The 13,208-nt window shown below is 39.4% G+C and overlaps 1 protein-coding gene across 3 annotated transcripts in view; it reads left to right on the top strand.

Moving 5' to 3' along the window:
• The window catches only part of LOC136855145 (heparan sulfate 2-O-sulfotransferase 1-like), a 110,324-nt gene that overhangs the window by 65,340 nt on the left and 31,776 nt on the right, over positions 1 to 13,208 (top strand). For all 3 annotated transcript variants that reach the window (XM_067132039.1, XM_067132036.1, XM_067132038.1), the window contains one exon: positions 12,818 to 12,915. In XM_067132039.1, coding sequence (XP_066988140.1) covers positions 12,818 to 12,915 — 98 coding nt within the window. The remainder of the gene's footprint in view (positions 1 to 12,817; positions 12,916 to 13,208) is intronic.

The following is a 13,208-nucleotide window of genomic DNA, read 5'->3' as shown; positions in this document are numbered from 1 at the left end:
TCTTGCTACTTCTTCGATCAGTTTATCTTGAAAGCCATTAATTGTCAAGAGCTGTTTGACGCTCGTGATTTCAAGGCGGGTCTCGCGCCACGTGGAGCAGTGGCTTATAGCTCTCTTAATTTAGGCATTCACTACCGATCGTTTATAAGCTGCTGGGCACTCTCCACGTGCGTTAAGACACTGCCCCATGTTTGTTGCCTTTGTGTAGATTTTGGTGTCAAATGTTTGCCCTTTTTGTGTAATAAGGATGTCTAGGAAAGAAAGGGCTTTCTTTCTGCTGAATTCTACAGTGAAATTTAGGGAGGAATTCTTCTTTAATTCTTTGGCTAATTTTGTTGCTTCATTTTTATCCTACACTGTCATGAAAATATCATCTGTATACCTCACGTGTGTGCGTGGTTTTTGATGATTGACAAAAGTTGTTTCGACGTGGTTCATGTAAATGTTAGCAAAAAGGACTCTTGAGTGGGGACCCCATTGCTATACTGTTGCACTGCCTAAGTAAGCCACCTTTGTGTGGGGGGAAGGGGCCTCTTTAGTGCATGCTTCCAACATCGATTTTAATGTCTTCTCCAGTACTGGTTTTGGTTCTCGGTTGGTATGGTATATATGATTGAGTATCAAGTTGATTGTCTCATCTACTGGCACATTTGTGAACAAATTCTCTACGTCAAGAGAGGCGATGTCTTCTTCTGGCTCTGTGCTGTGGAGTAAATCGATGGTTCTGTGCTTGATTTTACTTAGTATTTTGATGGACAGTATGGAGTTATAATTTCATTGCATTTCTTTACTAGTTGGTAGGTGGCTGACATTATTTGTGAAATGATAAGCCTGATTGGGTTCCCTGGCTTATGTGTTTTTGTCGTTCCATAGCAATATCCAAGTTTAAAATCACCAACTATTTTTGGGAACTTTATCTCATTTTGTATTTTGTTGGCATGTTCTGTAAGGTGTAATACTTTTGTCTATAATTCATTTTTTGGGTCTTTACTGAGGGGTTGAAACTTATTGGTGTTGCTCAAGATGTTGTCAAGTTTTACGTTGTACATCACTTTTGTCCATTATGACATAGACAGCAGCTTTATCTCCTCTCTCTGTGATGATGTCGGTGTTGTCTCTAAGTTCTTTGGTGCTTTTTGTAATTCGGGGGTGAGGGTTTTACTGTGATAGTTTCCATGTGTTCGGTTGGCTACATCTATGAGTTCCAGGATGCATCCTGGTTTGATTTATATTTGGTTTTTATTATTTAACTGTTTATTAGACACTCAATGTTTACACGTTTTGACATCTGGTTGGGTTTCCTAATGTAATGACAATTGAGGCCCAAATTTAATAATTTCTTGTGGTTGTCAGTCGGGGGAACTGTGATAAATTAACGTAACCATATTTGCTTTCACTTTTGTGCACTGGCCCTCCATTTACGTAATATGATTTAATTTCTTATTATGCTGTGCACTGGTCTCTCTTGTATGTTTTTCTGTTTCAATCTTGCTTACTTGTCTGACTGTCTCTTGGGTCTCTGAAGAAGTGATTGCACAAAAGTCGTTCCATGTTTTCTCTTTTTCTTGATTTAAATTGTAGCAGACACCCTACAACATACAATGCTAACATAAGAAACAACCATAACAACAGCAACAACACATTTTAAATAGCACGCTTTCTCTCTCTCTCTCTCTCCCTCTCTCTCTCTCTCTCCTCTTTCCACTCCTCCTACCCGTAATCTGTATACCTGCATCTCTTTTTCTGTTTTGTTTGTTGCCATCAGAACACTTGGTTTTGTTATTATTATTTTCATTATTATTTTTATAAATAGTTAAATTAACTTTTATAACTGTAAATAGATTAAAAATTCTTTGATGGAACAGTTGTGGTTGTATGGAACTTAATCTTCTTTTTTGTCCATCAACTGAATTTGGAACAACAGAGAAGATTCAGAAAATATTGTCAAACTAATAAGAAATTGAGCAGCAATCAAAAACCATAGAATTCAATGAAATTTGCATGCAAGAAAAACTTTGCCCCAAACATATATTATATATATATTACACATACATACATACAGTAAACATACATGTTCTCATACATACATACATACATATTCATGGATTTCATACATACGTATACATACATAAAAATTTGCCCCCATTTTCGGTATTTTTCACTGATTATTCACTTATCAGGTATTTTTCATATTTTTCATGACTAAATGGAACTTTTTGTGATAAAACTATTAAAATACTCAGGTAAAATTCATTTTTAGATTGTTTTTCTTGTTTTAAACTGAAAATAGGCAGTTCTAATTACTGTTTTTAGAGGGTTTTTTTCATGACTAAATGCACTTTTGTTGATAAAACATCCCCGCAAAATACTGATGTTTATAAGCATTTTTACATACAGGAGGTCCCCGTTTTTCTTGTCCGTTTAGACTATCAAAATAGGCAGTTCTAAGTGTTTTCAGCTCTGGGTGATTTAAACTGTTATTATTGAGTTTTTACATCAAAAAAACCTTTTAGCTATTTTCTTCCGTCGGATCGGGGTCGTAACCCCGAACATGCGTCCCGAAAATAATTTCGGATGAATATATTTGAAAAGCGTGTTTAACTGACATACATACAACCGTCATAAACACTGTCTGTACATATAATTTATGCATGTATATGTAGATATATATGTGTAATGTATGTATGTATGTAGATACATATAATTGAAGACAGTGATAATAATTACAAATATTAGTCCTGAAGAGGCAGAGTTTCTTGATGATGCATCAAAGTTTTAACCTCTCCTTGGTAGACCTACTTCTGAGGCCAGTGGGAGGAATGTCTTATTCCTGTTACAACTAAGTTGTAAGGTAACAGAAACAGCTGTGTACATATCATATAAAGTAGCCCTGTTCAACCATTAGTAGCTGTTTTTGACAGTGTCCCATCGTTTGTCTCCTTAACCCCTAAGTTTTTAAGTGTTTAGGGATTAGAAAATTCTTAGCACTACCTTTGAAGTCTTCTCTCTAGGGTCTTGCCCCTACAACCTTTTTGCATGTAAGGTCCATGTAGAATTTCCCAGGCCACTCTCAGGTTCTGCTTCAGTAGTGATCTGGCTCACATTCGAAGTGAAAAAATTACACACGTAACCATAACTGATGTTTTGAACTCCCAGTTCAAGTAGGCTGTGTGGATCCTCAGAAGGCCTTGTACTGAGTTTCAAAAGTGTCTGGGAAAGTTTCAAGAAGAACCTTTGGTAGTGATGGTTCTCAGGGAAGGATACTTTGTACCTTTTGTTATAGTTTTAACCCTATCAACTTCCTGATATCCTTCTCTCCACACTCTTCACACAAAGAAGTTCTGAGTTGCAAGGGGTAGATTGGACAGTAACTTGTTATGCAATGAGGCCGTTGAGCCATTTTCATTCTAGTCACCAAGGTTTTACCATCGTTTTTGTCTAGTTCCCAAGATCTCGGGGCGGGGGGAGGTTAGCTGGAGGCCAGTTTTGAAGATTTCCAGTCTCAACAAGTTTATGTATATTACTCCCTTTTCGATGAGTCATTCAGTTTGGTCCTGGCAACCTTTCGGAAGGGCAAAGGACGATTTCTGTCAACATGGAGGACACATACTTCCACATCCAGGCACACCTTCAGTTGAAGACGTATCAACTCTTTTTATTCTGAGGGAGAGTATTCCAGTTTTAAGCTTTGTGTTTTGGTCTGATTATGGCACCAAAAGTATTCTCATGTGTGTTGGAGTTTTTGGCAGGATGGAGTCATCTGCTTGGTATCAGAATTCTGTCATATTTGTTTTTGATGACCTTAAGAGTGAAGAATTATGTGTTATGTCTAGCCTTAAGGCTGGGCATTTTGTTCAATGTTGACTAATCTATGATTTTCCAATCCAGTCAGTTGTTTATCTTGGGATGAAGATCAGCTCACTCATTTTGGGGATTTTCCAACAGAGAGATGGATAGACAATTTTCTACCGCTTTTGAGAACTTTAATTGGTTGGCATGTAGACCTCAAGAACCTTTACATTGTCCTCAGATGTCTCAGAGACAGAAGGAGGGGAGCACTCTGAGAAACATTTGATTTCAGGGAAATGGAAGGTAAACAACCTACAGCTTTTGGCAGTTTGGAATGGTCTTGCACAAGCAGAACATCTAGTCAGAGACAATACGATCACAGTTTTTTCTGACAGTTCAATCTCTCAATTCTTACATAAGATGACAAGGAGACACAGATCAAGAAATTTGTTCAGGCTAGCAGAGAAACTTCCTTCTTCTTTGGACAGAGTCCAGCATCATCATTCCTTTACCTCGTTTTGTCCTAGGGAGAAACATTGTTATTGAAGACCAACTCAGCAGAAGAGGGCAAGGTCTTCGGTCATATAGTCTTCTCTTCCTCAGGTTTGCCAGAAGTTGTGGAACCTTTGGGGAGATGCAAAACTCCAATCTGTTCGTGACTGCCCAAAACACTACATTCCCAGTTTACTGCCCTCCATGTCAGGATCTTTAGGCATGGGCAGTTGATGCCTTCCTTCAAGAATGGTCAAATATAGACCTTTATGCTTTTCCTCTGTTTGCTGTTTTGAGGAAATACTCAACAAGTTGTGAGCTTTGCAGAACACAAGGATGATTTTGATAGCTCATTGGTGGTCCCAAAGGGAATGGTTCCCTTAACTTCTTTTCCTGGCTGTAGATGTTCCTTGTCTTCTTCCATTTAGGAAAGATTTTTTCAGACAGTCTTATTTGAGAAAATTCCATCAAACCTCCACATGCTTCATCTGACTACATGGAGATTGTCAATTGTCTATTATGAGATAAGGGATTTTTAGAGTGGCCAAGGAAGCAATCCTTAAGTCTAGAAGGCCCTCCACTGCTAGATTTGTGTGTCAATAACAGATGTCAGTTTATTGATCTTGGTGCTTGTTCAGAGTGATATCCAGCACCCGTTCCACTAAATATCCTGATTGAAGTTCTGCCAGTATCTCAGGTATGCAAAGCAGTCTTCTGTCACAGTGATCGAAGGATACCACTTTACATTGCATTCAGTTCTCCATCATGCTGAGTGAGGATTTAAATTTTAAAGAGGTTTTCAATCTTTTGTGCTGGAAATTTCAGTCTTCCTATCATGGTTTACGATGAAATTTAGATGTAGTCCTTCAGATTTTAACATACTTCAGTTTGAGCCTTTTGATAAGACATCACTTAAGAACTTTGATGACACCTTTCTTTTAGCTCTTGTATGTGGGCCTTGTTCTAGTAGTAACCTATCTCTTTTCTTTCATTGCTTAGAGAAAAGTTATAAAAGTGAAAGCCCTTCCCGGATGTGTGACAGACATAAACCTTTAGGAGGAGGAGTTAAGAATTTATCTGTGGTGTTAGGAAGCCAAACACTCCAAGAATGCATAAGTCAATGCACTCAGAGTTGATTCCTGAGCTTTTACCATTTTTTAAAATAATCCTTGTGTCTTCTGTACCGTAAGCACGTCTTTATTTCCTTTAAAATCTTCCACTAGAGAAGGTTGTCATGCAGCTCAGGGGAGATGTAATTGTTTTTGCCTCTTATTATTTGTAAAATGTTCAAATTTAGTATGAGGTGTAAAGCCCTTAGTCCTATCGTTGCAGTGGGGATGTTTTCTCCAGAACCAAATATGATACTGTAGTAACCTCGCTTGTCTATCTTATCATTAGTTGTTCAGAAATCCCGCTGTTGAATTTTGGAGCATGAAGGTACACATTGGTGTATAGGAGCACACTTTCATATATGAAGGTGGTAGTTGTCTCTAGTTTTAGACTGTCAGTTTTGGGCTTTCGACTCAGGTACAGGAGTCACTAGTACTCAATGAGATTTTCCTTTTTTCCCTTGTAAGGATCCTCTGACCTGTCTCGCTACAAGGGCCTTACACCCTTTTGTGGTTCCAATGTTTGGCAACAGTACTTGCCAGTAAGGATCACACAACAGGCAAGGAATGTTGAGGAGCTTTATTCCCCACATTAAAAAGCTTTTCGTTCGCTTGTCTGAACATTGTTTCTCTGGCTGCACTAACTGCACTTGCCCACCATCCTCATTCAGTGTGGTAGTCAGCTTACTAACAGTAAGATTCATTCCAAATACAAGGGTAATGAAAATTTTTATGATAAAATTAATTACTTGGATACTTACCTACTGTTAAAGTAAAAGCCCACCCAGCCTCCCACATCTTAGTGGGTGGTCATGGAGAATTCTGACAAGAACATGAACATTCCAACACCACCTGGTGGGGAACAGGTGATTACAGAGACAGTCCTAGCTAGTCAGCCAAGCACTATTTTGTTTTATGCTGAATGCGGATCGCATCTAATGATGTGAAGATGTAAGCTAACTTTAACAGTAGGTAATTATCCAAATAATTAATTTCATCATAAAAATTTTCATACTCTTAGAGGTTGAATTTTGTGATTTCCTTACTCATGTATTTTCAGTATAACTTGTTTAATAAGTGGTAAAAATTTGAAGCAAATCCCTTCAATCATAAGGTAGCAATGCTCACCTACTTTGTAGTTGGACCTTATGGCAATGGTATTTCCCTTCATATAAAAATAGTCACAGTTGTGACTGTAGATCCAATAAAGTTATGGATATTAAATACAAGTAACATCTAACATTGCTGTAGAGTGAAAGTAATATTGCTGCTGAAGAGATAAATCAGTTTGTATTTTTCTTATATTTAAACTATTTCTTCAGTGTTCCTTAAACTGATTCTTCTATCAGCCTAAGTTTGTTTTGCCTACGGGTGATGTAGAGAGTTGAGACCTGCAGCATTTGAAATGGTGGTTCGTTATAGGCAGAGATACCTCCTATTGCCATCAGATGACTTCTTCACACTATTACAATTACTGTTATGACCTGTGGTGTTTCAGTAAACTGTTATTTGTTCCTACACAAATACAAACCTTTGTTATTTACATAGGGAGTTTGCTTGTGAATTTAAGCTGGAATACCCATTCAAACTTATTAACAAGGTAGTCAATTACTGACTTTTATTGATTAAACTTGAGTACCTGTATTCGGATTCCTTTTCCTTTTTTGGTCGTTACATTGTGTTTGTTTTGCATTTTCAAACCCATCAGCCATGTAAACCTTCTTGCAAGGAATTAAGGAATAGGAATATAGAATTTAGGCCAAAGGCCAAGCTCTGGGACTTAATGAGGTCATTCAGTACTGAAATGGAAATTGACAATAAGAAGGTTTGAAAGGTGTAACAGAAGGAAAACCTCGCAGTTGCACTATGAAACAAGTGTTACAGAGGGTGGAAAGTCAGATTGAAGAGAAAGAATATGAGCAGGGGTATAGTAAAAGAAATGAAAGGGGGTAGCAGTTAGGGGCCAAAGGGATACTACAAAGAACCTTAGGTAATGCATACAGTGCACCATGTGAGGTACACTGATGTTACTACCCTCCTACAAGGTGCAAGGAATTAAGTTGGTGTTTTCTTTGTCTCCTATGAATACAGTCAACCCCCAGATTTGCAGGCTAGCAATTTGCGGACTCTGTGATTCGTGGAATTTTCTGTGGAGCTTATCTACAAATTTTTTGCAGGAAAACTCAAACATTTGCAGATTTTTGGTAGAGCAATATTCAGTATTTTCATATTTTTTTGTGACTAAATACTGTACTGTACCTACATGTACAATTTCTGATAATGATTTACAGTACTAATTTTCAAATATTAATATTAAGTTTAATAAGATTAAATAATAACATTAATAATAATTCTCTCTTCTCTCCTTCCTTTTTTCAAATGTTTTATCTTTATTTGTTTTTCTCTCTAAATAAATCTCTTTCTCTAATGTACTCTCTCTTCTCTCTCTCTTTCTCATCTTTTTTCCTAAAGGTTTGGGTGAGGGGGGATGTAACCTCTCAAGTATGTCAGATATCTTGACACTAACTGCAAGAAAGATAGATTTTTATGCATATATGTCTCTTAACAAATTGTTTATTTGTTTTGTATGCTGTAGTTTTATAGATAAATGTGACGTTAATTTGTTATTCATTTTTTCATATTTTCCATGCTATAATTAAAGCGTTTTGCATTTGTATAGTAAATTATTAAAAATTTTAATAATTTGCTATACAGTCTTTTCTCAGATTCTTCAGAGTGAGGGGGTGGGGGTGCCAAGTACCTGTCAATTGACTTGATATATTGACATATTGACTACAAGGGGAGTGTTGCCCACAGATGGTCTCTGAAAAATCTCTCTCTCTCTCTCTCTCTCTCTCTCTCTCTCTCTCTCTCTCTCTCTCTCTCTCTCTCTCTCTCTCTCTCCTTCTTTGTCATAATATGTAAGAACAAACACACACACTCTCTTTCTTTCTCTCTAAAGGATACTCAGAATATGAGAGATAGATAGATAGATAGATAGATAGATAGATAGGGTTAGGCATAAAATGTTTAAGATAACTTTGAAATGATATTAATAATAGTTTAAGGCATATTTGATGTAGGATGTTAATTTAAGGTATACGTTGGTATATGAACTTTCAAGTATAAGCATTTTTAGAGGGAGGGGGGTTGTGGTAGCAGAGTCTGCTATTTCTAGAGGCCATCAAGCTTGGTTGCAAGCTTGATGGCCTGTAGGAAGCACTGGGACATTTTCTGCAGTTTTCCCTTGCCACTCAGAGAGTTTGAGTTCTAGCTTAGTTGCCATGGTCATAACTTACCACTGGTGTTTTGAACCATTGGCTTTCACCTATATCTGTACAGGGAATTCACTTCGGACCAATCCAGTTTAGTGACTCATACTCATTTAAAGAACTCTTTATCTTGGTTAGTGCCAAACCGATACCACAAGTAAGCTTGAGTCCCGCTTTCTCTCTCGGGTCACAGCCAAAGGTGATGGATTACCCGAAGGAGGAGGCTGTATTCAAAATGCTTTTGTCGGGGGTTAGTCTTTGTCAATGACCCAGCCACCAGGCAACTTCCTTTGAGCCGTTGTTGCACGTAGGGGGACAAGATTTGGTGTCGTCTTGAGTCCATGTGCAAGTTTTGGCACTGAGACACTGCTAGCATTGAGGATTGGTCTAGTTCTGGCCTCTTCTTTAATACCTTTAGGATGAAGTAGAGGCTGTGGCAAGGTTGGTGCAGTTGGCTAATGGCACACGTCCTTGCCAGGCAGTGCCCTATATATAGGCTCCAAGACCAAGTAGGAACTGTGATTGAACTTTCTTGTTCAATTGGCCTTCTCTTCTTTGGGACAGCAGAGGTTCAACTTCATTTTTTCCTGTGAAATATCCCAGACTTCTTCTCCAGTTGGGAGTTTCGTGTCGCCTTAAATCAGTCTTCCATTTTCGGAAGGGTAGTAAAGGGAAGAAGAGAAGGGGAAATGCAAGGGCGGCATTCTCTCCCTGTGGCTGCTGTTCTTAAAAGAGTGCCAGTCTTGTTTGAGTTCCTGTCAACCCTTGCCTTTTTCTGGTCCATTTCCTTGCCTTTATGCAGCTCGCAATGGGACCCCACCCTTAGTAGGGGGTATGTTGTGCTGGAGATTGGCACTAGAAATCGATGAGGAGCATGTTCTCTCTTCTCTCAAGGGACTAAAAGGATTGGGTATTTTTCAAACACATACATTTTGATGGTCTTGGAAATACCCTAGCTTGATTCTCTAGGAGGAAGGTCTTTTGTCGGGACTTTTAATCATCTTCCCACAAGGTCTATAAAGAGTCTATGTTGGTGTCAGCTTATACTCTTTAGTGAGAGGTATTCTGAATGTATCCGGATATTGGTGCCCTAGACTTTTCTCCATTGAAACAGTTCGTGTGTCAGACCCAGTTCAAGATGGAAACAGTTTGCTCTGTGTTAGCTTCCATCAGAGGGTGACTTCATGCTTGCGATAGACCTGAAGGATGCTCATTTCCAAATGCCTATTCACAGGTCTTTTTGGAAAGACCTCTGCTTTATGCTTGAAGGAATAGTCTGCCATACCTATCATGCTGATAGGTATGGCAGCAGTGAAAGTTTTCCCTTCAGACTCACGCATCAGCATGTTCTGGGAGGTGGAGCAAAAGTTCCTGTCTCATCAGGAACAACTTACTTAGTAGTGGCAAGTTGTCCTAGGTCACCTGTCATCCTTGGAGAAGCTGTTCCCTCATGGGAATCTTTAGGTATTCTCCCTTCAGTGGAGGCTCAGAGGGCTCTGGTCCCCAGTGCCAGACCTTCCCTCCTTCTTTCCAGTTATTCTTTTGCAGGAGGTAGAAGAGGATCTAGGCTGGTGGTTGGATGACAGGGACCTTATTGTGGCTATATATTGGCCCATTTTTATGTATGAATAGATTATATTATTAATGCTGTTAGTTTTTATTACTATATGTTCATTTATATTGTTTTTTAGTAGTCATTCTGTTCTTGGATGCATCCAGTGAGGGGTGGGCCCACACCTGGAGGAGTTGTTGGTATCAGGTATGTGGAACCAGGGTGATTGGTACCGTCACATCAAGTCTAGCATTGCAGTAGTCTTAGGACCATGCGATGGGGTACTTGGTAGTGTTGATGAGTGCCAACACTATGGTTGTGGCTTATGTCAACAAGCAGGGAGAGTTAATTTTGTTTCCACTGCACCAGTTGATGATGCAGGTGCATGTGATGCGCTGTCAGCCAGGGATATTCTGTGTTTGTCAGAACTTAGTGGCAGACAAGCTCAGCCTCCGGGTGTGGGTGGGAAAGACCGAATGGTCGTTACACACCTGTGTTGTGGAAAAATTGTTTGAGGTGTTGGGGACTCTTAGCGTAGACCTGTTTGCCACTTGGCACAACAGGAAGTTGTTGATGTTCTGGTCGATAGACAGCCTTGATGTGTGCACTTTCCATCGTTTTGCCAGGTTTGGAAAGGTGATCAGTAGGGTTTTGATAACTCCATGTCTCAGGCTAACATTGGTGGCACTGAAATGGCTGAATGCCAAGTGGTATTTGGACTTGCTGACTCTACCGTCCAAGATCTTTGGAGAGCTGCCCGTATGGTACAGCCTGTTATGCCAGCCATGTGTAGAAAGGTACCATCAGGCCGTGGAGTCACTGGTCCTTCGTTCCTTGAGACAATCCAGTGTCTCCTTCGAGCAAGAGGTTTTTCGTGCCGGACAGTGAAGATGTCTGAACACTTATGCAAGTCCTCAACGGCTGTATACCAGGGGAAAATGAGACGTCTTCTGTGATTGGTGTCGTAGATTGGGCTCTCAAATCAAAGCCACTTTTTCAGCAGGTAGCAGATTTCCTCGTCTAACATCGCCGAGAGAAACTTCTCTCTGTCTCGGCCATTAAAGGCTACAGGTCTGCCTTAGGCCAAGTTCTGAGACTACAAGGGGTTGATCTCTCCTCCTTGTGGGAGCTCTTCATGCTCTTGAGAAGTATTGAACAGTCTTGTCCTCCTGGAAAACTCAGAACTCAGGAGTGGGATATGTTGTTGTGAGGAGCCTCATTCATCTCCTGTACCAGCCTCTGAGAGAATCAGCAGATAGGGATCTGACTTGAAAGACTTTTCTTTCTTGGCCTGGCATCAGGGAAGAGAGCAGCTGAGCTTCATGGCCTGTCATTAGATGTTAAGGACTCTTTTGTATGGGGAGCAGTGTCGCTCGAATTGGCCCGGATTTCGTAGTGAAGACTCAGAACCTGTTGGTCACTGGTGCCAGGTTCGAGTCCTTTTCAGTCGTCTCCCTAGAGGACTTTGTAGGTATTTGATGAGCGAGAGTGAGTGTGTGAGTGGTACTTAGTGAGCTAAAGAGTGTGTGATTGAATGATCCCCCTCTTTCTCTTTCCTTTCTCTCTCATAGAGCAGAGAGTGGGAAGCTTGGCTGAGGATGAGCTGGACAGATGAGCTATGCAGGTAAGCTATATGACTGGACACCAATCCTTAATTTTTTTGTAGTGTTGTAAGTAAGGATGTCACTCCTACCTCTCTTGGTGAGGGAAGAGAAGGATAGACTTAGAACGACTTGTTGGTTTTCATTAACCTGTTTTATTGTCTCTGACTTGAATTACTTGATCATTATGAAGTAATTGCATACAATCCCATTACTTGATGGTCTGGAAGTCTAACAGCTACACATCCCATATGTGCAGTATGGTAGGGGCATGGGATTCTTTTTCTGCTCCTACTGGACCAGAAAGGTGACATCCTAGGTTGGGTGAATTTATCAGTCCATTCAGAGAGCACCCAGATTTCCTCCCACCAGTGGGTAAGTCTCCTAAATCTAAGGAACAGAAAGTTGTATTTGTGTAGGAACAAATAGCAAATTTTAAAAGTAAACTGTATTTTTCCTGACATACAAAACATACAAACCTGAAGTCCTTTACATAATGGCCCACATCAACCACCCCTCTCATCTGGTACCTGGACCTGAAAGCAAAGTGGAGTGCAGACTGACAGGTGGGCAGGCCTTCCTCCTAACTGTCGATAGTCAACTTTATTTGAATTTTGTTTAAACAAAATATTTAAAATTCTGATTGTATTTTTAAAAATTATTTTTCTTTTTCAGTTTTCATTTATAATTAAGAGTGAAATGATAGGATAAAGGTCATTACTTCAATTTTGTTTACAATATGTTTTTAACAGGCGTTCTAGTTCATGTTTGCTTGTTCATGTAAAGAACTTCAGGTTTGTATGTTAGGAAAAATACAAATTACTTTTAATTTTTGCTATTGTAGATTATTAGAATGTTCATTTAGCTGTTGCTTAGTTTCCTTTTATGATTAAGTAAGGTTGCTAAGGACGTTTGATAATGCTTTTGGTTGTCAGTATCATGGGAAACAAAGAAACACGGCTCGAGTCTCTGTCCAATTTAAATTTTAATCTTTACCTGCAGACCCTCGATGAATGTGTTGCATTGGAACATGCCGATTGCTCAGTGAATCACGTGTGGCTTCAGGTACCGTTTTTCTGTGGTCATCATTCTGACTGTTGGTAAGTGATTTTTTTTAAGGTCATCTTCACCAACTTTATTATTTATGGGGGTTACATATAATGCATTTTCATATCTTGTGCATTTCCTTCCTTGATTGTCATCTGGTGCAGTCTTCATGTGTATCCTTTCTTTATTATTTTCTGAGATGTTATACTCGTTGTTTCCCTGGTTGCATGCCTGCTACTTTTCTGTCTGAACTGCTCATATTTCCATTTTCTTACATGCCCAAGCCATTTCAGTCTTCAAGGTTAAAATAAGAATTTTGGTGCATCAGAATTGTCTTCTTGTATCA

This window comes from Macrobrachium rosenbergii, chromosome 30, assembly GCF_040412425.1.
Source record: "Macrobrachium rosenbergii isolate ZJJX-2024 chromosome 30, ASM4041242v1, whole genome shotgun sequence".
NCBI lineage: Eukaryota > Metazoa > Arthropoda > Malacostraca > Decapoda > Palaemonidae > Macrobrachium > Macrobrachium rosenbergii.
This window is presented reverse-complemented; position numbering and strand designations above follow the sequence as displayed.